The sequence below is a fragment of the Caretta caretta genome, chromosome 2 (genome assembly GCF_965140235.1).
Source record: "Caretta caretta isolate rCarCar2 chromosome 2, rCarCar1.hap1, whole genome shotgun sequence".
Lineage (NCBI taxonomy): Eukaryota > Metazoa > Chordata > Testudines > Cheloniidae > Caretta > Caretta caretta.
The window spans coordinates 146,595,839-146,620,071 of NC_134207.1; the positions used below are offsets into that span (position 1 = coordinate 146,595,839).

Consider the following 24,233-nt stretch of genomic DNA (forward strand, 5'->3'; position numbering starts at 1 on the left):
GGACATCAGTAGCAGCTGTGCTTTCCGTGCCTTTGTTACCCTCAGGAGTGAGATATCGGCTAAAATCACTACCGCCTGTGGAAAATTAGTGCCACTACTCCGTACCATTGCCCTATGGTCGTACCCATGGAAATAAAGGTTGATGTTTCATTGTTTCATATAATGGAAACGTTCCTTCCTCATTTTTTCTCCTCCCTCCTCACCCTTCCCCCCCACCCCAGCTTCTATGCCCTTGGTGGGACATATTCCCGATGCCTGGGACTGGAGACCTAGGGTGTGCAGAGGGACTCCAAAGCTGAAGTGTCAACAAGCATGGTTTTATGGGATTAAGAGAATGGGGTTCTGAAATGTATCTTTCACTTTCCACTGTGACTGTAAATCCAATGATACATTGTCTGTTTTATCTGTAGCTACTGCTATTGGGGCCCTGTGGAGTATCCCTTCCACACCCATGGAATGACTGACCCTGGTGAGGACTGAAAGAAGGGGACTGTGGAGGATATGTTCATTGAGATCCTCCAAGCTAGTGCTGCATTGGACTGTGAATGGGGGGTCTGCTATGTGAATGTGGCAGATCGCATAGAAAAGCCCAGAAGTCTCAGTGGGAAAAGGAGAGGGAGATGCACCGGGACATGAGTCTTTTTAGGCAGGAAATACAAATGCAGCAGACCTTTGTTGACCCACAGGTCCAACAATCATGAGCTCACTTCCCTGCGCAGTCAGTGGAGAACTCCATTTTAGCATCTCCCTGTAGGGAGGTGGAGTGGCCTCCCACTGAGCCAGAGGGGGCGGGACCACTCTCTGAGCCCAGGTGGGTGGAGCCAGGCTGTGCCCATCCCTCCCACTGGAAGTCAGGAGGCAAAACAGAAAGTATAAAGGGCAAGTCCTGGAGCTCAGTTGTGCTGCAGCCACTGGAGGAGACAGATGCCTCCCACCCCACCCTTTCCTGATGCTGAAAACCCTAGAGGAGCCCTGCTGAGCTGAGGACTGGCCAGAGCTGCTCGCTGACCGAGGCACTGAGGACTCAGCTACTGGCAGTCCCAGCATCTACCCTGAGGAAACTGTGTACTCCCACGAATCCAGATACGCCCCAAGGGGAGGAAGTGGCCAAGGGACAGCTGACCCAGTCTGGCTGCATTGCTGCTGGAAACCTGGTCAACGTGTTGTGGCTGGATTCCCCGCTGACCCACTGGTGGAACAATCACTGGGCTGGGACCCGGTGGAGTTGGGTGGGCCCGGGTCCCCCTGCCGGATTCCTGGCAGCCTCCCCACCTTAGGCCACGAGGCCTGCATTTGTCTGCCATCTACCTGAGCCAAGACATCAGGCAATAAACGGCCGACTGCTCTGCCCCATCTCAGAGGTCAGAGAAACCTCTCCTGAGGCCTGAGGCTGTTTGGTACCCGGTCCTGAGACTAATTGCGGCTCTGCCTCTGTCTAAAGGCTCACACAGTGCTCATTGCCCTGCCTTGCCTGGGGGCGGAAGCTTTTAGATTGTTTGGTGCTCTGCCCTGCCAAAGGCCCAAGCCATACATCCTTGCAGCTCTGCCCTGCCTAAGGGCCAGAGCCCTAAGCTGTTTACTGTAATTCTCTGACTGTGGGCGATGCCCACTGACGTAGTGAGGTGGAATGGCCTCCCACTGACCCAGAGGGGGAGGACCCACCGCTAACTCACTGCATTTCCTTACAACCCCTCAACATTCCAGGTGACATCGTGGGCTGAATTCCTATCCCTGTTACTTCATTCCTGGGGACAGTAAGGACAACCAGAACTTCACATATATCCCCCGTGGCGCTCTCAGGTCAGCGTACGTGTAGCTGAAATGGACAGGAATGTTTTCTACTGTTCTAATTTTAAAGTTCTGTTTTGATAATTTTAGCAGTTTGAATTGTATTTGTTTTTAATTGTACTTTTTGTCTTTTTTGCATTTTTTTGGTATGCAATACATTTTTATTTACTGAAAATAAGTTCATCTTTATTACTTCACAGCATGTACTCCAGGATGCCTAGTCCTACTCAAAGCATCTACTACTTGTAAATGTACAGGGCCACTGAATTCATAGGTACAGTTTTTTTTTAAAGTATATTAATTACAAATGTACAGCAAACATGGCAAAATTCATAGATGCATTAAAAGACCATGTGATGTTCATAAATGGTACACCAAGCAGTACACAATTTCTAGCAGCCTCTAAAACTGCGGGCCAGGGCCAGCGCTGGCCAGCACAGCACATTACTGTGAGTGACCATTAAAGTGCTCCTTCAGTGCATAGATCCTCAATGAGATCTTTAATGGCTCTTGTGTCTGCCTGTTGAAAGTAATCAGACAGCCACTCCATCTCTGCCCTCTATCCCGGTAGCATTTTTCCCCCTTTACTTCACAGATATTATGCAAGACACAACAGGCAGCTATAACGAGGGGGATATTTTTCTCACTGTGATCTAATCTAGTGAGTAAACACTGCCAGTGTCCCTTCAGTCTGCTGAAAGCACGTTCAAATGTCATTCTGCACCTGCTGAGCTGGTAGTTGAAACTTTGGTATGTCAGGGTGGCCAGAGTAAGGCTTCATGAGGAAGGGGTAGGATGGGTCTCCCAGGATCACTATTGACATTTCAACATTGCCAGTGTAATATGCTGGTTGGAAAAGCATGTCCCTGCTTGCAGCTTCCTGTGAACAGTCCTGTTGTTCTTAAAGATGTGAGCATCCCATACCTTCCCTGACCAGCCCATGTTGATATCGGTGAGGCATTCCCCATGATCCACCAACATTTGCAGAACCACAGGAAAGGAGCCATTTCCATTGATGTACCCTGTCAAGATGGATTGGTGCGAAATTAGGGATGTGTGCGCCATCTATCACCCCAACACGGTTCGGGAACTCCTTTTCTGCACATCCATCCACGATGTCCTGCATATTGCCTAGAATTGCTGTCCTGTGTAACAGGAGATGCTAAATGGCCATATACGCTGGTGTGGTAACAGCCTCTGCTGCGGATTTTCCAACTCTAAAAGATTTCCCATTGACTGGTAGCAATCCAGCTTTGCAAGATTCTACTGCGTGATTGCCACTTACTTCTTAACCGTCAATGCAGCTCTTATTCTGGTATTCATGCACTGGAGGGTGAGGGCCAGAAAAAAGTGCTATGTGGGTGTGGCACACTTTACCTCCAAGCAGCACCCTGTAACCCCCATATTCACCTGTTGTATAATTGATATATTTCACACAAAGCATGTCATGTAAGATACCTTATGAAGGGTCATGATCTGCTGAAACCCATTCTGTCAAACGATGTCTATTGTTAGTGTGCATCAAGTTATGAGACTTTGCTGAGTGGTTGTTACTGAAATATGCTGTAAATTTGCTAGTGACATACAAAGGATGTGATCCCAGCCTAGGAGGATGTTCCACAACCATTAATTAGCAGGGGAGTTGTAATAAAAGTTTTTTACAATTCAGTGACAGTTGCACAAGACCACACCAGGGGAATCGCTCAAACCTGTGACTCAGCAAAGCCCACGAGGACGTGTTTTGGGCTAGTATTTTCCAGACACGTGGACTGAGGGTATAAAATAAGGGACAGTAGCATCATGCCTTTGTCTTTCTCCTCCCCCACCTACATTGGAAACAACAAGAATACTGAGAAGACAAAGACTTCAACTGAGGAGACTGGTCCCAGGTTTGAGAGAGAGAGGCCTGTGTATTAAGAACCCTAACATCCAGTGGGGTGGGAAAACAGCTTGATCTAAATACTGCCTAGTGTAATAAGGTTTGAGACTTAGATTGTGTGCTTATCTTTTATTTTCTTTGGTAACTATTTCTGACCCGTTATACCTACCACTTATTATCACTTACAATCTTTCTCTAGTTAATAAATCTGTTTTATATTTTACCTAAAACTGTATTTTGGTTGAGGTGTTTGGGAAAATCTCAGCTCAGGTTACAAAGGCTGGTGTATGTCCTCTCCACATTGAGGGAGGGACAGACTGGGTAATAAACTTACACTGACCAGGGCAAGACGCTACAGCTCTGGGGTGCAAAGCTGGGGAGATGGGGGGAATTGTCTGGTGCCGTTTTCTGTGTGATTCGTGAGTGGCTTTGGGAGCATTCACGAAATCTAGCTGAATGTGGCGCTCGACATGCTGTTGTGCTGAGTGATAGCAGCGCCTGAGGGGTTCGCTGCTTGTCACTAGCGAAGCATTGTGAGAGATGGCCCAGGTTGGAGAGTTAAGGGGGCACAGCAGTACCCCAGTTCCAGGTTGTGCCCTAGGGATCCTGTCACAGCAGGTTTGTGGTATTTAAAAAAGGCTTAACTATGGAATAGGGATGGTATTATGGGATGGAGAAAGTTAAATGATGTATGCTTGACTCTTGCCCTCAGCCACCCCAATGCCCATGCAGCTTGTGTGTATTCCACAACATGTTGCAACAATTTGTCAAAAGGTATTTCACTGAAGGGTGATGCAGAGTACCCTGGGTGTACCTCTCATGCACCGAAGTTTGTGTTGGGACGGGCACTTCTGGTGAGGATGTGTAGAATCAACCCAAGCAGCCATACTGGAATTGCAGCAGCTTTATGCTGACATAACTTGAGTCGACCAAAGTTTGTAGTGTAAATGTGGCGTTGCAGCAGCAGGCTGTCCTCCTCTAAAGCAGACCCACTATTAGATGATACCCCACCATACATGAGCCAGTGTTCTATACAACCACATAAAAATACTTAAGAGGGAAGGAAGTCTTAATAAGATTGAAGCCATTGTGGTGTTTGGTGGCCCTTTTGAAAGGGATATCTCTTTCACTGTTTTCAGTGGGACTGAGCATCTTGATTCCACCATCATCCCCAAGGGCAGGATGTGACATCAGTCCCATAGAGGACTGTGGGAAATGGTCATTTTGGAAGGGAAAATTTTTTTGTGCCAGGTAACTTGACAAATAAAAGTAAAAAATAACCATTAATCCTAAATGTCTTCAAAAGCCACCCATTGGACTGGATCCCGTCATCAGATAGGCCAGAAGGAAACGTGAAAGTACCATGTATGTGTGTGCTGCTAGGGAACTCAAATTACACTAACTATTGCCCTGTCACCAACTTTTCAAACTTCCCATATTAAAATTCTGTGCATTGGCAGCATTGTAATATTTCTTTTAGGTTTAATCGTCGTTTTTGCTCATTTTTTTAATAACTTAAAAATAGTAAATTTTCCTTCAGAAGAAACCTTAAATGTGCCCTGTAATGACACAGTGCAAAACCACTCAACTATGATTAAGTATTTTAGGTTTTGTGGACTCAGATTAGATTAAATTGACTTCTAAAGATGCCCTTGATTTTTTTTTTCTTCTCCTCTCCTCCCCCTACTCCCATGGGTTAGCTATAGGGCAGAATTAAGGTTGTTTGGCTGCCCTAACTATATTTGCACACCTTAATGTATTTTCAAACTTTTCCCACTATCTGTTTTTAGTTTCTTCCAGCTGGTGTTTGAGGTGCACTTCCCTCTTTGTTTTCAGGGTAGTCTTTGATGCTAATTTGCCTACTAAAAGGGTCCCACATTATGGCAACCATCCTTTTGGGCGAGAGTAGTTGAATGTGGCTCTGTCTGGAGCCCACCACTCTGTTCCTAAAACAGCCAGTTAGAAAATGCTTCCTCTTGTGGGTGGAGTATGAAGCCTTCTGTATGTTCCCAGTACTGCATCATTCAACTGGCCTGAAAATAATGCACAGGTACAGGATTTTAACTTCATTTAGATTGAGATTTGTATAGTGATGTATATGTTGCGGTGTTCTTTTTAAATAGTAGAAAAAAGCTAAATTCTCCCACTTAAGGTAGTTGGAACAAAAGACTTGTAAAATTTTCTTTTCTGCCAAATAAGAATCACTAATAGGTTTAAAGGAAACACCTGAACAATTTATTATTGCTTTTGCCCAAATTTAAGAGACTGACACACAAGAAAGCAGAAAATTTGTACCAAATTTTTGGATTGGAATCTTTCAGCTTTTCTAACAGAAGAAAAAGCTTTGCATTATATCCACAGGAAGAAATAAATTCTAAAATTGCATTTAAAGTGTAGCATATTTTGGTGCCATTTTTAGTGTGAATAACTTGTGCATATTGTCTTGATTAATTTAGGTGTGTTTGTATTGAATTTTTTTTTCAGGTTCTCTGATAGAGCAGCTGACCACAGAGAAATATGAGTGTATGGTGTGCTGTGAGGTGATCCGAAAAATAGCCCCGGTATGGAGCTGTCAGAATTGTTATCATGTGTTTCATCTGAACTGCATTAAGAAGTGGGCAAGATCACCAGCATCACAAGCCGAAGGTAGGTATTTTCTTATCAGATGTAGAAGTTCACATTTTTCATGGTATGTGGAAGAAGACAAATTCTAGTCCTAAATTACCTGTGCATTTAAGTTGATTAGTACAACTGCGTCTGAATAAAGCAAGCTTTAAATCAGAGATGGACAAATTTTATGGTTCTTCACATTACAACGCTAATGTTATTTTCTATACCTTTGGCTGAATGAACTTCCAGGAGAGAGAGAGAGAGAGAGAGAGAGAGAGAGAGTGAGAAAATATGTGTGAGAATGATAGTGGCATGCCAGTACTGCTATGGTTACAGATGCATTGAGACATCTGTTTAACTGTTACCTTTTCTAAGTTCTCTAGAATTGACGTGCTTAGTTGGATTTATTTGAAATTTGCTGTGCTTCAGGAGGGTGCAGGATAGGGTTAGTCACCCATATATTGGAGGCATTTGTATGTAGTGTTCTGGCAATATGAGCCCTGAAAAAAATAGCCATTTTTAAAGAAACTTATGGGTGGGGGTTTTTTTCCACTCAGCGTTTGAGATCAAACTGTTGATTAGTGGATCAGAATGGAGTCAATCTGCTAAGATTTACCCAACGTAGTGATGGCAGCCTGAGAAAATTAAGATGTGCATTTTCTGCACTGTGCACACACCAATACAGAAAAATAGCTAGAGGGTTTCTATTGTCGTTTTATATGGTTTAAAACTCAAAGCTTGTAAGCTGTCTAAAATCTGAATGTTTAATTGGATTGCTTTAAAGTTTGCGGTGCCTGATGGGGTGCAGGGTAGTGTGTATTAGTGATCCAAATTTGAGGTCATTTGACTCTGGGATTCCTGAGTTATGGGGCCTTCCCCCACCACCTTCCTTCTGCTTCCTTGTACTGTTAAATGAAGAAGTATTAATCACTGGTAGAATCACATGCCTTGTTGAATTTGATGACTGAAGTCACCATCGATGGCTTTGAACTCAGCCTTCCATTAACTAAACTAAGGTTAAATGAATCACAAGCCCTCATCTAAGACAAAAGGAGTTTTGAACTGAGTGGCTGGACGTTACATTCCCGCAAATAAAACTGCCACCCTGACTCACAAATGGTAGTAATCATACTATTTTATGTGTGGTGGGTGTGGGAAATTAGACACGGGAATTCTTGGGAGGGAAGGAGTACTAGGGGGTGGAGGAGTGAGGGAATGGTGGGGGATTTTAGGGAGAAGGATAAATGGGAATGGATGTTAAGGGGAGGCGAGAGATGTTGGGGGCTTAGGTGAGGGAGGCATTGCACCTCCCCAACTCTGCGAGTGCACTTCAACCGCCCTGCATCTCCCAGTTATGCCAGTGGACCCCAAATATCCTGCACACAGAACTGTGCCACCTGCCATGCACCCCAACTCTGCCAGTGCACCCCTGCCACCCCAGTTGTCCCAACCCCCCTGTATCTCCCAGCCCAGCCCATGGACCTCAACCACCCTGCATCCACAGAAATCTTTGGAGGGAAGAAATTAGACATGAGAATGTTTTCTTGAAGGGGAGAGGGGTTACGGGGTTGGGGGTGCAATCCACACCAGTGACCCTGTAACCTGGGGTGGCTCTCAATGCTTTGCGGCTGTATTTAGAATCATAGAATCATAGAATATAAGGGTTGGAAGGGACCCCAGAAGGTCATCTAGTCCAACCCCCTGCTCAAAGCAGGACCAATTCCCAGTTAAATCATCCCAGCCAGGGCTTTGTCAAGCCTGACCTTAAAAACCTCTAAGGAAGGAGATTCTACCACCTCCCTAGGTAACGCATTCCAGTGTTTCACCACCCTCATAGTGAAAAAGTTTTTCCTAATATCCAATCTAAACCTCCCCCACTGTAACTTGAGACCATTACTCCTCGTTCTGTCATCTGCTACCATTGAGAACAGTCTAGAGCCATCCTCTTTGGAACCCCCTTTCAGGTAGTTGAAAACAGCTATCAAATCCCCCCTCATTCTTCTCTTCTGCAGACTAAACAATCCCAGTTCCCTCAGCCTTTCCTCATAAGTCATGTGTTCCAGACCTCTAATCATTTTTGTTGCCCTTCGCTGGACTCTTTCCAGTTTATCCCCATCCTTCTTGTAGTGTGGGGCCCAAAACTGGACACAGTACTCCAGATGAGGCCTCACCAATGTCGAATAGAGGGGGACGATCACGTCCCTCGATCTGCTCGCTATGCCCCTACTTATACATCCCAAAATGCCATTGGCCTTCTTGGCAACAAGGGCACACTGCTGACTCATATCCAGCTTCTCATCCACTGTCACCCCTAGGTCCTTTTCCGCAGAACTGCTGCCTAGCCATTCGGTCCCTAGTCTGTAGCTGTGCATTGGGTTCTTCCGTCCTAAGTGCAGGACCCTGCACTTATCCTTATTGAACCTCATCAGATTTCTTTTGGCCCAATCCTCCAATTTGTCTAGGTCCTTCTGTATCCTATCCCTACCCTCCAGCGTATCTACCACTCCTCCCAGTTTAGTATCATCCGCAAATTTGCTGAGAGTGCAATCCACACCATCCTCCAGATCATTTATGAAGATATTGAACAAAACCGGCCCCAGGACCGACCCTTGGGGCACTCCACTTGATACCGGCTGCCAACTAGACATGGAGCCATTGATCACTACCCGTTGAGCCCGACAATCTAGCCAGCTTTCTACCCACCTTGTAGTGCATTCATCCAGCCCATACTTCCTTAACTTGCTGACAAGAATACTGTGGGAGACCGTGTCAAAAGCTTTGCTAAAGTCAAGAAACAATACATCCATTGCTTTCCCTTCATCCACAGAACCAGTAATCTCATCATAGAAGGCGATTAGATTAGTCAGGCATGACCTTCCCTTGGTGAATCCATGCTGGCTGTTCCTGATCACTTTCCTCTCATGCAAGTGCTTCAGGATTGATTCTTTGAGGACCTGCTCCATGATTTTTCCAGGGACTGAAGTGAGGCTGACTGGCCTGTAGTTCCCAGGATCCTCCTTCTTCCCTTTTTTAAAGATTGGCACTACATTAGCCTTTTTCCAGTCATCCGGGACTTCCCCGGTTCGCCACGAGTTTTCAAAGATAATGGCCAATGGCTCTGCAATCACAGCCGCCAGTTCCTTCAGCACTCTCGGATGCAACTCGTCCGGCCCCATGGACTTGTGCACGTCCAGCTTTTCTAAAAAGTCCCTAACCACCTCTATCTCCACAGAGGGCTGGCCATCTCTTCCACATTTTGTGATGCCCAGCGTAGCAGTCTGGGAGCTGACCTTGTTAGTGAAAACAGAGGCAAAAAAAGCATTGAGTACATTAGCTTTTTCCACATCCTCTGTCACTAGTTTGCCTCCCTCATTCAGTAAGGGGCCCACACATTCCTTGTCTTTCTTCTTGTTGCCAACATACCTGAAGAAACCCTTCTTGTTACTCTTGACATCTCTGGCTAGCTGCAGCTCCAGGTGCGATTTGGCCCTCCTGATAACATTCCTACATGCCCTAGCAATATTTTTATACTCTTCCCTGGTCATATGTCCAACCTTCCACTTCTTGTAAGCTTCTTTTTTATGTTTAAGATCCGCTAAGATTTCACCATTAAGCCAAGCTGGTCGCCTGCCATATTTACTATTCTTTCGACTCATCGGGATGGTTTGTCCCTGTAACCTCAACAGGGATTCCTTGAAATACAGCCAGCTCTCCTGGACTCCTTTCCCCTTCAAGTTAGTCCCCCAGGGGATCCTGGCCATCCGTTCCCTGAGGGAGTCGAAGTCTGCTTTCCTGAAGTCCAGGGTCCGTATCGTGCTGCTTACCTTTCTTCCCTGTGTCAGGATCCTGAACTCAACCAACTCATGGTCACTGCCCCCCAGATTCCCATCCACTTTTGCTTCCCCCACTAATTCTACCCGGTTTGTGAGCAGCAGGTCAAGAAAAGCGCCCCCCCTAGTTGGCTCCTCGAACACTTGCGCCAGGAAATTGTCCCCTACGCTTTCCAAAAACTTCCTGGATTGTCTATGCACCGCTGTATTGCTCTCCCAGCAGATATCAGGAAAATTAAAGTCACCCATGAGAATCAGGGCATGCGATCCAGTAGCTTCCGTGAGCTGCCGGAAGAAAGCCTCATCTACCTCATCCCCCTGGTCCGGTGGTCTATAGCAGACTCCCACCACTACATCACTCTTGTTGCACACACTTCTAAACTTAATCCAGAGACACTCAGGTTTTTCTGCAGTTTCGTACCGGAGCTCTGAGCAGTCATACTGCTCCCTTACATACAGTGCTACTCCCCCACCTTTTCTGCCCTGCCTGTCCTTCCTGAACAGTTTATAACCATCCATGACAGTACTCCAGTCATGTGAGTTATCCCACCAAGTCTCTGTTATTCCAATCACGTCATAGTTCCTTGACATCACCAGGACCTCCAGTTCTCCCTGCTTGTTTCCAAGGCTTTGTGCATTTGTATATAAGCACTTGAGATAACCTGTTGATCGCCCCTCATTCCCAGTATGAGGCAGGAGCCCTCCCCTCACAGACATTCCTGCCTGTGCTTCCTCCCGGTATCCCGCTTTCCCACTTACCTCAGGGCTTTGGTCTCCTTCCCCCGGTGAACCTAGTTTAAAGCCCTCCTCACTAGGTTAGCCAGCCTGCTCGCGAAGATGCTCTTCCCTCTCTTCGTTAAGTGGAGCCCGTCTCTGCCTAGCACTCCTTCTTGGAACACCATCCCATGGTCGAAGAATCCAAAGCCTTCTCTCCGACACCATCTGCGTAGCCATTCGTTGACTTCCACGATTCGACGCTCCCTACCTAGGCCTTTTCCTTCCACGGGGAGGATGGACGCCTCCCCAGCCTCGGATGCTCGCAGCCAAACTGTCAGTACGCAGGTCACAGCCTAAGTGTCTGCGGGCTAGACAGCTCTGGTTTAGAAGCTCTGGTACCAGCAGCCTGCCAGCAGCACACCAAATATGCTCTCCCTGGTCTCCACCAGGCTTGGGTACTGCTTGCAGGGTGACCCCAACACACTCCCAATCATGAATTTTTCAAAAGCCATGTGCTCCGTAATGTCTAACTCTCTCCTGGACAGTTCAGAGAAATAATAAGGTTTGTTTGTTCCTCTAAAAGCACACAACCTGGCAGCTTTCCACATTCACTTTAATTTAAATACAGTACTGGTGGTTCAGATTAAAAGTAAAACAAATTCTTTAACAAAAGAAGATAGGATTTTAAGTGAGTTCAAGTATAAGAGAGAAAGTTAGAAAGGGTAACAAGCAAATAAAAGCGAAAATACACACCTGAGTCTAAAACTTAATTTTAGCAGGGTTCAGGGTTTGTTCAAGATGGTTTCTCTCACCAGTCGTCATTCTTCCTAGCCATGACAGACTTTTCCTCAGTCAGAACTGTACTTAGTCGTTGGCTGCGTGGAGGTGTGTGCGTGTGTATTGTTTCTGTGTGCTGTCTCAACTCAAGTTCCCCGGATTCTCTCTCTTCCCTTTTTTAAAGATGAGCACTATATTTGCCTTTTTCCAATCGTCCAGGACCTCCCCCAATCACCACGACTTTTCAAAGATAACGGCCAATGGCTCTGCAATCACATCAGCCAATTCCCTCACTGGGTTGCCTCTCCCATTCACTAAGGGTCCCACACTTTCCCTGACCACCTTCTTGTTGCTAACATACTGTAGAAATCCTTTTGTTACTGTTCACATCCCTTGATAGTTGCAACTCCAGTTGTGCTTTGGCCTTCCTGATTACACCTCTGCATGCTCGAACAATATTTTTATACTCCTTCCTAGTCATCTGTCCCATTTCCCACTTCTTGTAAGCTTCCTTTTTGTGTTTAAGCTCACCAACGATTTCTCTCTTAAGCCAAGCTGGTGGTCTGCCATATTTGCTATACTTTCTGCATATTGGGATGATTTGCTCCTGCACCCTCAATAAGGCTTCTTTAAAATACAGCTAGCTCTTCTGGACTCTTATACCCCTCGTATTAGCCTCCCAGTGGATCCTGCCCATCAGTTCCCTGAGGGAGTCAAAGTCTGCTTTTCTGAAATCCAGGGTCCGTATTCTACTGCTCTCCTTTCTTCCTTTTGTCAGGATCCTGAACTCGACCATGTCATGGTCACTACTGCCCAGGTTGCCACCCACTTCTACTTGCCCTACACATTCTGCCCTGTTCGTGAGAAGCAGGTCAAGAGAAGCATGGCCTGTAACAAAGCGGCCTTTGCTGGGACACTACTGAGAATTCAGGACAAATTGCTTAGAGCAGGGTAGTCACAGCCCAAAGCTGGGGGTCCTTCACGACTAAGGCACACCAAACTAGCCAGAGAGGACTTCGGTTTTACCCCACTGGCTAACCAGAAGTAATACAAGCAATTCCCTCAGACACTCCAGTTTCCCAGTATCACCACCAGCGGCACTCATGGGGATGAATGGTTATGAAAACCAATACCCCAGTAAAAGAAAACAGGTTCTCCCAATCCCAAAGGACCAAGCCCCAGACCCAGGTCAATATACCAGTCAGATCTCACCCACAAATCACGCTGTTGCCAATTCTTTAGAATCTAAAATCTAAAGGTTTATTCATAAAAAGAAAGAAATATAGATGAGAGTTAAAATTGGTTAAATGGAATCAAATATGTACAACAATTGCCAAGTTCTTAGTTCAGGCTTGTTTCAGGCTTGATGGGATTACTGCTGATTTAAGCCAATCAAGTCTCTCGAGTACAAACATCCCAGATTGGAGGGGTCGTTCAGTCCTTTGTTCAGAGCTTCAGTTTCAAGCACAGTTCCTCTAGAGGTCAGAAGCAGGATTGAAGACAAAATGGAGGGGTTTCCACAGCCTTTTGTATCCCTGCCGTGTGGAAGGAAACCCCTTTGTTCTTACTGTGGGAAGTCACAGCCGCAAGATGGAGTTTGGAGTCACATGAGCAATTCACGTATCCATGCATGCCTCAGTTAGCAGGTGGCAGCCATTGCTTACATGCTACCTTGAACATCTCCAGGAAGGTTCTCAGATGTGGATTGGAGTCTCCCGAGGTCCACTGTCAATTAAGTGTTTCTTAATTGGGCACCTAATCTGAATAATTCTTTCTCAAGAAGCTGACCAAATGCTTCACTAATGCTTCACTATGTGTTAGAATCAAACACATTGAGATACAAGTACATAGCCCATATTCATAACTTCACATACAGAAATGATACAGACAGCATAATCATAACCAGCAAATTACAACCTTTTCATAGACACCTTGCTTGGCCTCCTTTTTACAAGATTTGGTGCAATTATAGGATCTTGGTTGCAACAATGATTTATACGGTCACAGTTCATGTCAATAACATGTCACAGTCCCTAGTTGGTTCCTCCAGCACTTACACCAGGAAGTTGTCCCTCCACATTCTCCAAAAACTTCCTGGATTGTCTGTGCACTACTATATTGCTCTCCCAGCAGATATCAGGGTGATTGAAGTCCCCCATGAAAACCAGGGCCTTGGATCTGGAAACTTCTGTTAGTTGTCCAAAGAAAGCCTAGTCTACCTCATTCTCCTGGTCTGGTGGTCTATAGCAGATGCCCATCACGACATCTCCCTTATTGCTCTCGCCTCTAAGATTAATCCAAAGACTGTCAACAGGCTTTTCTCCAGTTTCATACTGGAGCTCTGAGCAGTCATACTGCTCTCTTACATACAGTGCAACTCCTCCACCTTTTCTCCCCCACCTGACCTTCCTGAACAGTTTATGCCCATCCATGACAGTGCTCCAGTCTGCCCATTTGACCTAGTTAGTTACTATCCTTTACCTTGTACATGTTGATTCGATCAGAACATCTCTATCCATCACACTGTTGTCGTGACCTTATCTTTAGGGAGGGGTCAGTGTGTTCCTGTTATCTTTGGGGAATGAGTTTGTACCACACCTGATATCGGGGTGTTCTGTTACCACCCTTATGGACTGTGGTTGCGTGAGTGTCCTGTGCCTAGCACTTCTTAGGAATGTGTATGTGTTTGCAATACCAGCCCTGTTTTTGCCAAGTTCTCTGAACTTGCAAGCAGGCATGTTTTATAACAGGGCCTGACTTCTGCTTACAACCTGACTTTTGATAACTTTGTTTCATATCAGCAGGGCCAAAATACTACTTTAATTCAGGCCTCATGTTTTGTGCTCTCTTTCTACTACAAGGACCTTCCCCAGAAGCACAAGGGTTGGCTTCCCTTGTTGTCTTGGGTGAAAGATCTTGGTCTAGGATTGTTTCTCATCTGTATTCAATTTCTAAATACTTCAAACCCCCCTTTAATTGAAGGACCCATTTTTTGCAGCTATTCCTTTCTATCTAATTATGGATGCAAAAAATGACTTCTGTCCTTGCTTGTCTTGCTTGTCAGTATGATTTTGAACTGAATTGGGCCCACTATGGATGCCAGCCTACTCAAGGAGCAAGTTTGTTTTTGACCACCAAGAAGTTGCTGTGATCAGGTCCTGGCTCTTGCTACAAACATTGAGGCTGGATTCTGATGAAAACTCAAGACCAATACTGCTTTTATCCATCTGTGAGTGGCAAAGATGCAGTTTGGAAGGATGGTCTGCTACCGAAACTGGCCAAAGGGATCCCCTGTGTGTGGATTCTCAGGCTGCAGAGTGCCATGCTTAGTAGCCAAAGGATGTGCTTGTACTTCGGAAATCAAACCAGCAGGCCATGCACTTAGAATAATGGGCTACCACAAGGCTCTGTACTTGCTCCAATACACCAGTGATATGCATGAAACGATAGCGCAGAAGTTTGAGTATGCTGATGACTTGCAACTCAGGCTCATAGATTTAAAGAACTTGAAGTGAACCTTACATCTGACCTTAAGATCATGGAGGAGTACTTCCAGAAGTGGCAACAGAGACCAAATCTGAGTCAATCAGTAGTCTCTACTTTCCACCTTGATAATAGAATTGCACAAAATGCTCTAACTGTGGAGTTGTGTGGCGAAACTGTGCGTTATGACCGAAAACTAACATATCTTGGTGTCATCCTTGACTGTAGACTGACCTTTCATAATCACCTCAAGAAAGTAGCCTCTAACACGAAAACTTATTTCAAAATTATTCAGAAGTTAGTGGGAACAAGCTGTGGATCTACTGCCTCGGTGCTACAAACATCAGTCTTGGCCCTAGTGTACTACTTGCAGAGTACTGTGCACCTTTGTAGACAAGAATCTGCCGAACCCAGCTTGTAGCTGGGCAGCTGAATCAGAACATACGAATCATCACGGGAACTTTTAAAATCAACGTCTCTACCACGGCTTTCTGTATTAGTTTGAGGTTCGATGTTTGCTATCTGCTGAGATATATCCACAGGACAAGAACTTAAATGTGCCAAAGAGTACCCAGAACTTCCCATTCAGTAGGTTATGGATAACACATCCCAACAATGCCTGAAATTGCAAAATTTAATGACCACCTAATGTCTTTGGCTCCGGCCAGGGAATGGCAAAGTTCTGGACCTCATCTACCTTCCAAACAAGCACATCGTTACTGACCCAACAAGCTGCCCTCTTGGTTTTAACCTGCCACGCAGACTTTGTGCCACATTGAACAACATCTGAACAAACCGTGGAAGATGCAGCTAATTGATGCACAAGTGGAAAATTGGACTCCCCTTTGTGTGACTGAGGTGAGACCATCCAAACCATCGAACATCACACATGTTTAGTTTGCCAACCCCACTGTTCACATCCTTTTACAGCCCATTCACACTCACCCACAGGATTTCATCTAGCGCTGTTAAATTAGAAAAGGAAGGAAAAGGTTGGTCTTGCCATTTTCTGTTCCTCTGGAGGTGGCAACAGCTAGGGGTAATTTATTTATGTACATTCCAGGTGTAGTCAGTGTGTCAGGTGTACCTATGTGAAATGATGAAGGCAGTAGTAGGCCCTGCTTGGTAAAGTTGTGTTGGTGATATGAGGACTTCTAGATAACTTTGAGTTGTGTGATGGAGTTGTGGTTAAATGTTTTGCACCTTCTGTGTGAGCAAAGGGAAGAGCTGCATGAGTCTTCAGGTTCTACTGTGCATCAATGTATAGTTGTGTACATTATGGAATTAGCAGGGCACAGGTGTTTTAATAGAGTGCTTTCATATCCCAGCTTGCTACCAACAATTATCTATGCATTTATTATCTGCATATATTCCAGGTAAAGTGAGTGTGGTCCATGTCAGGTGTAGCTTGTTGGTAAATTGTCTAGTAAATTGCTTAACTACATTTTGGTTCCTTATGAAATATATTCAAGAGATGAAATAACCAATGTTAGTCAGGTTTAGTGCTATAAGCCAATAATGATATAATACAGGAAAATGGTTCTGTTCAATACCAGATTCCATGAAGTCGTCTTATGTAGTATTGAAGCATTCATCTCATGCAGAAGGTGTATGTGACGGGACCTCTGAGTACAGCCTGGGACTGTGGGACTGCTATGCACCCATAACTCTCCAGCCTGGGTTGTCTCTCACAGTGCTTTGCTAGTGTCAAGCAGTAAACCCTTCTAGGTGCTGTTATTACTCAGCCGCCACCATGCAGAGGCACACCCAGCTAAATTGCATGCATGTTCTCCAAGTCACTCATGAACTATGCACAGGGAAACATCAGCAAATCTCCCAAGCCACTAACCTTGCACCCAGGTGTGCTGAAACAATTTGTATAGTGGGGTTACTGAGATCCATTGAACCAAACTGTAAACCCTGTTTATGATGGAAACCACTTCAAGTCAGGGGATTTGGCCAGCACCCCTAATTCCAGCACCTATGCTTGCACTCCAGAAATATACCATCTTACACTGCTCAAGACCTTCTCTTTAACAGTGCAAACTCATTAGTTGGCCACTTCATCAAAGGAAAGTGGATGTGCACTAGCCTTTGTAAACTGAGCAGATTCTCCAAGCACTTTAGACAAACTCACTGGTAAGGGTAAAACATTAAAATAAGTTTATTAACTACAAAAAGATAGATTTCAAGTGATTATAAGTGGTAGGCATAAAGGTTAGAGATGCTTACTTTTTCTTTTCTAAAGGTAACTATGCGTTCTAAATCCTAAATTTTTAAACTAAGCAAGAGTTGAATCAAATAGTTTTTCTCATCCCACTGAATGTAGCAGGTAGGTTATAGTTCTTAATGCACAGGCTGAATTTCCTTCTCAGTCTGGGACTAGCCTTCTCAGTTCAGTCTTTGTCTTCTCACTGTTCTTGTTGTCTTCAGCGTAAGTGGAGAGAGGTGGTCTCATGATGCCACTGTCCCTTATTTTATACTCTCACTTCATGTGTCTGGAAAAATACTGGCTCAGACATGTACTAGTGGGCCTGCTGAGTCAGAGTTGAGCAATCCTTGTGTGCTGCTTTGCACAACTGAGTCATAGAGTTTAGGGTTATATGGGGAATATAAGAGAGGGCACAAGCATCCATATCCACTGTTTCTAGGCAGATATATTCAAGAACCTTTTCAGGACTACAAAGTGTTGATAAAAGATTCCCCTTCTGTGAGGTTTCACTAAGTCAAGCATTTGGCTAGTTGCTGGCTAGAACAGCGCACAGCTTAATTCAAGGAATTTGCTGTGTGTCTTTCTGCCTTTCAGTGCTCATCTTTATCAAGCACTATAAAATGGATATAGTGTTTGTCCAATGTGGCATTTGGATGAAAGGTTTTGTAGTCTTTCTCTTGGTTTTCCTTCATTCACACCCTTCATGCTATCATGGAAGCACTCAGTCTCATACAGGGACTGAATCCTTGGGATATTTTTTCTGCTCTGTGACCTACCTACAGTTGGGTCTTATGTTCTGTGATATTGCTTACCACTCAGGGTGTTGCCCATATCACAGTCACATGAGACTCCAGTCATACAGTAAGCTATTGGGGATAACTGAGTTCAGAAGACCATATTGCTGCTTGTTTACCCACAAAAGCATCATTGCCCGTGTATCTTTCTCAGACCAACTGAATCTAGTTATGCTTTAGCTGCTTAAGAGCTCTTTACAATTCAGTGGTTTGTCTCTGTTTAGGTGCTTATAAAATGTTTCCAAGTAATCTGCTAACCTTTACTTCAATAAAGTGATGTATTGAACTCCATTGCTAATTATAAAGTATTTTTTCACACCACACATCCATACTTGTGGCTCTTCTCTGAACCCTCTCCTGTTTTTCAGCATCTTTTTTTTTTTTTTTTTTTTTTTTTTTGAGGTTTGGACACCAGAACTGGATGCAGTTTTTCCCATAATGGTCTCACCAATACCACGTACTGGGATTACTACCTTCCTTATATACTATCCTGTTTATACATCCAGTGATCATGTTAGCTCATTTTGACACATTGCTATGTCAGGAATTCGTGTTCAATTGATTATTTACTCTGACCTCAAGTCCTCCTCAATACTGCTTTCCAGAATAAAGGCTGTCATCCTGCAAGCATGGCCTGTAATTTGTGTTCCTAAATGTGTGACTTTGTGTTTGATTGTATTTAAAATGTATTTTGATTGGCATCTATCATAATGGTGATCCAAATCACTTGGTAATATGCAGTCCCCATTGGTATTTACCAGTCCATCAATCTTTGTTTTATCTGCAAGCTTTACTGGCAATGAGTTTATATTTTCTTCCAAGTAATTGTTAAAAATAGAGTAACATTGGGCTGAGAACTAATCCCTGCGGGACCCCGGTAAGAACACTACCACTCATTGATGATCTTGAAGTAGCAATTCTGTTTTGAGATCTATCCATTCATTTTTATTTTATTTATAATGAATGACTAATTTTTGTATAGCACTAACTTATTAAACAGAATGTGACACATTACAAAATCAGATTTCGATAATGTGGTATAGTATTACTTGAAATGGTGAAACTAGTAAAGTCTAAAAAAAGTTTTCTGTCCTGTGCCACTATTCTAAATTATTTATCATCTGTCTTAAACATATTTTAAGTTCTTGTGTATTAATTTCTTTACAGATGGCAATAGTGGCTGGAGATGTCCTGCTTGTCAAAATGCTTCAACACAAGTTCCTACTACTTACACCTGTTTTTGTGGTGAGTGTATTTCATATTTACAGTTGGTATTCTTTAATTGATAAGTTCTAATACTGTTGAAGAATCTATCCTTACATCCCCAAAAGCTCTCTTTCATGGCTACTTTGTTAATGATATTGGAAGATAACTGCCTGATTTGTGTGATGTTTCATTACTATATAAAAATTACGTATAACAAATATTTAGATAAATGTTAAAATAAAACCTTTATTAGGAATGTTGTGGAATCAGTATTGATATGAAGACATTTAGTAGGAAAAAATCTAGAAAACTGCTAGCATACATCGTTTCTAAGGTACAGGTAATTACATCAATTATTTAAACCAATATAGTTAAACCAATTCAGACTCCTGTTTGGACACTCTTATTTTGGCATAAGAGTGGCTTTATTGGTTTAATTTAAATTGATTAGAAACGGGATTAAATTAAACTGAAATAAGTGTTCACACAGGAGCTTGCACTAGTTCTAATTATATCAGTTGAAGAAAAGATTTACGTTAAACAGGTGCAACTTTCCTGTGTAGATCCAGAGCCTAGATCTCTACTTTACCATATGTAGGCTGATGCACAAAACATTGCAGAATCATGAGATAAATGAATTATAAGATATCTAAAGGTATGCAGTTATGTTTGAGACTTACACTCAATTTCCAAACTTCCGAGCAGCTTCAATCAGCTTCCACTTCTTAAAATCAGCCTGTCTTGGAACAGTTGCCTCCTATATTCTAAAAAACGTGGAATATCACCTCACTAAAAGTGACACCTCAAAGTCCAAGATGGTCCCTCCCTCATCATTCTCAGCATGTTTACCTTATCTTGCCTTTAAGTTCATTTTTATATTGAAGTATACAATGCTGTTTCTGCATCAGATTTTTTGTTTTTGTTTTGCTTTTTAGGTAAGGTAAACAACCCTGAATGGAATAGAAATGAAATTCCACACAGCTGTGGAGAGCTTTGTAGAAAAAGAAGACCAGGTCAGGACTGTCCACATTCTTGTAATATGTAAGTAAGAGTGTTTCAGAATGTTTTGTAGTGATCTACAAGCATTTGTGAAATCTGTGGAAACAGATATTTGGATATTTGTATTTTTCTTTCAATTTGTCGGTCACTTAATTCTTAAAACCCCTGTTTTGATGGCTGTTTAGTGAATGAACAAAAGATTTGTATGAAATTGATTACTATGGAATGTGGTTTTCTTTATCAGTATGAAAAAGTTTCAGGCTTTCCGTGACTAATACCAGCTACTATTTGTTAAACATTTTTCAGGTTCCTTTAGGAAAGTGTAAAAATTTAAACTTTTTCAATGTCTTTAATTCTGAGCATAAAATTTATTACATTTTATACATCACCGGATTGAGTATATTTTTCAGTAGAAGCGTGGAAGTTAGTATAGTGGTGCTTGTTGTTCCTCTTCACTCTGTTTTATAGAGAGGGGAAATAAATGAATTTTCAGTTCTGATCTCGTTGTAAAAGAAATAAAATTACAGTGTAACCAGATATAACAAATGATAGAAATTTTTAGAAATATTAATCTTTGTTTAAAGGCTTGTGCTTATGGCTGAAAATTTTGGATTTTAAGTGTAACAGCCCATCTTTCATAGAACTGATATGTTTTTTGTATTGGGAATGAAAAATAAAATCAAATTTTTTAGGATTGGTTAGTTTTTGGGCCAGTCTGCTGAAATAGTATCTTTAACATTTAAGTATTGCCACCAAGATCAAAGATTGTGCACCCTGTTTTATTAAAGAAAAACAACTTAAAAATGTTGACCACTGTGTGCCCCTTTACTGTTGTAAAGATAAACTTAGTAGGTAAATCTATAATTTCCCCACTTTCTAAAACTGCTTTGAAAAAGGCATTTCTAGCTTCCTAATTCAATGATCATTAGTAGCTGCAGGTTTGTTTCCCCTTAAAAAGTGAGGAAAGATGGTCAGTGGGTCAGGTGCTGGACTGGACATCAAGAGACCTAGGTTCTAGTCTCACCTTGGCCACTGACTTGCTGTGTGGCTTCTCGAACAGAAGTTACGGGCTTCATGCAGAATTTACTGGGTGGCGTTCTATGGCCTATGTTGTTCAGAGGTCAAAAAACGAGATCATAATGCTTCGTTCTTGCTTTAAAATGTATGAAACTATCTATGCAAGTTAGTGTGCTATAGAGATATTGTCAAGTTGAATCTTTTTTTATATTGACTGACTTTAAAATGTTCTCCCAGAAAAACCTTTAAACAGTATTTCCTGAAATTTTTTTTTAAAAGGTAGGGATATTTAAAAGGGTCATTTGGGCAGGCCCAGAATGCCTGCTGCTTTTTTAGTTTTAGCTTTGCTGCTGCTGTTACTAGTAGATCTGCTCTGACTGAGCCCAAGGAAAGGCATGCACCATCATCAAAACAGTCATGTTGACTCTACATTTAGCAGCACCTTATGAATAAATAAATACACTGATTAAATAAATTTTTCTTTAGTCTGTCTCAGTTGTGGTAATCTTAAGGGTTACTTATAACAATAGTGAGTGCAAAACATCAGATGGAAATGTGATTTTCCAAAAGCATGATATCCCTTTAAGTGACCTTGGAAGTAAAACTAAAATAAAGCTCCAGTAATATCAAGAACTAAAAATATATTAAATATTTCTGTTCTATATAACATTATGGTATTCATATTTTGCTTGTATTTATTTGAGAACACAATGGCTAAAACTCCTCCCCACACGCTAATATTCTTATATGTCAATACAGATGTAATATGAGATCTTCTCAGAAGGTGGAAAGGAAACCAGTTAAAAGCGTTGTGGTATTTCTGTATAATGGGAACTGATCCAGCTTGAACACATTAGTTTCAAGAACTTTCAGAGGAACACATAATGGGGAAGAAGAGAATAAAAGCAAATGTGTACCCAGTGTTGCCTCAAATATTTAAAACGTGTTAGTGATCTAATATTGTTTGTAAATTTCTGGGGCAAAGATTTTTCTTTCTACGGGTTTGTGTGGTATCTGGCACGGTGGATCCCTAATCTTATATGGGCATTTGAAGAAGAAGTAATACATAATAATGAAAACAAGGAAAATTAATATACGATTATATAGAAATACAAACTAAGTAGCTTTGTTTAGGTTTTCATTATTAAATCAAATATCTTCATTACCTTTTTAACAGTGTATACCTAGTCTTGTACAAATTCATACCTTTGTAAGACCAGAAGGGGACCATTATGATCACCTAGCCTGACTTCCTGCATAGTACAGGTCATATGAATTCTGGGTGGAATTCTGCATCAAGCTCATATCTTGTAGAGCATGTTTTTTTGGAAAGCTGGTCTTAATTCAAAGATTTCAAGTGATGGAGAATCCACCAAATCGCTGGGTAAATTGTTACAATAGGAAATTATCCTCATTGTTAAAATGTTGTACGTTGTTCCTAACCTCAAATTAGATTAATTTTGCTTCCACACATCAGCACTTATTATGTCTTTGTCTGCTGTATTAAAGAGCCCTGTACATCCTTATGGAGGTACTTACGACACATGATCAAGTAATGTTTTAACCTTGTATCTGGTAAACTAAATAGATAGAGCTTTTTAAGTCTTTCACTGTAAGGCAGGATTTGCAGACCTCAGATCATTCTTGTAGTTCTCTTCAGAACCCTTTCCAAATTTTCAACGTTTATGTAGTGTGGACACCAGGACTGGACATACCATTCCAGTAACGGTCTCACCACAGTTGTGTGTACAGAGGTAGTATGATAGAATCATAGAATCTCAGGGTTGGAAGGGACCTCAGGAGGTCATCTAGTCCAACCCCCTGCTCAAAGCAGGACCAATCCACAACTAAATCATCCTAGCCAGGGCTTTGTCAAGCCTGACCATAAAAATATCTAAGAAAGAGATTCCACCACCTCCCTAGGTAACGCATTCCAGTGTTCCACCACCCTCCTAGTGAAAAAGTTTTTCCTAATATCCAACCTAAACCTCCCCCACTGCAACTTGAGACCATTACTCCTTGTTCTGTCATCAGCTACCACTGAGAACAGTCTAGTTCCACCCGCTTTGGAACCCCCTTTCAGGTAGTTGAAAGCAGCTATCAAATCCCCCCTCATTCTTCTTTTTCGCAGACTAAACAATCCGAGTTTCCTCAGCCTCTCCTCATAAGGTATGTGTTCCAGTCCCCTAATCATTTTTGTTTCCCTCCGCTGGACGTTTTCCAATTTTTCCACATCCTTCTTGTAGTGTGGGGCCCAAAACTGGACACAGTACTCCAGATGAGGCCTCACCAATGTCGAATAGAGGGGAATGATCACGTCCCTCGATCTGCTGGCAATGCCCCTACATATACATCCCAAAATGCCATTGGCCTTCTTGGCAACAAGGGCACACTGTTGTCTCATAGCCAGCTTCTCGTCCACTGTAACCCCTAGGTCCTTTTCTGCAGAACTGGTGCCGAGCCATTCGGTCTCTAGTCTGTAGTGGTGCATGGGATTCTTCCGTCCTAAGTGCAGGACTCTGCGCTTGTCCTTGTTGAACCTCATCAGATTTCTTTTGGCCCAATCCTCAAATTTGTCTACGTCCCTCTGTATCCTATCCCTACCCTCCAGGGTATCTATCTCTCCTCCCAGTTTAGTGTCATCTGCAAACTTGCTGAGGGTGCAATCCACGCCATCCTCCAGATCATTTATGAAGATATTGAACAAAACTGGCCCGAGGACCGACCCTTGGGGTACTCCACTTGATACTGGCTGCCAACTAGACATGGAGCCATTGATCACTACCCGTTGAGACCGACAATCTAGTCAACTTTCTATCCACCTTATAGTCCATTCATCCAGCCCATACTTCTTTAACTTGCTGGCAAGAATACTGTGGGAGACCGTGTCAAAAGCTTCGCTAAAGTCAAGGAACAATATG

At 43.0% G+C, this 24,233-nt stretch overlaps 1 protein-coding gene across 6 annotated transcripts in view; it reads left to right on the forward strand.

Annotated features, from left to right (window-relative positions):
• Positions 1-24,233, forward strand: part of NFX1 (nuclear transcription factor, X-box binding 1) — a 253,243-nt gene that overhangs the window by 22,387 nt on the left and 206,623 nt on the right. For all 6 annotated transcript variants that reach the window (XR_007355124.2, XR_012667101.1, XR_007355121.2 and 3 more), the window contains exons 3-5: positions 6,152-6,313; positions 19,258-19,335; positions 20,232-20,337. Coding sequence is in view for 3 of the 6 variants with exons in the window: in XM_048839501.2 (XP_048695458.1) it covers positions 6,152-6,313; positions 19,258-19,335; positions 20,232-20,337 (346 nt within the window). In the remaining 3 variants the exon portion in view is untranslated. The remainder of the gene's footprint in view (positions 1-6,151; positions 6,314-19,257; positions 19,336-20,231; positions 20,338-24,233) is intronic.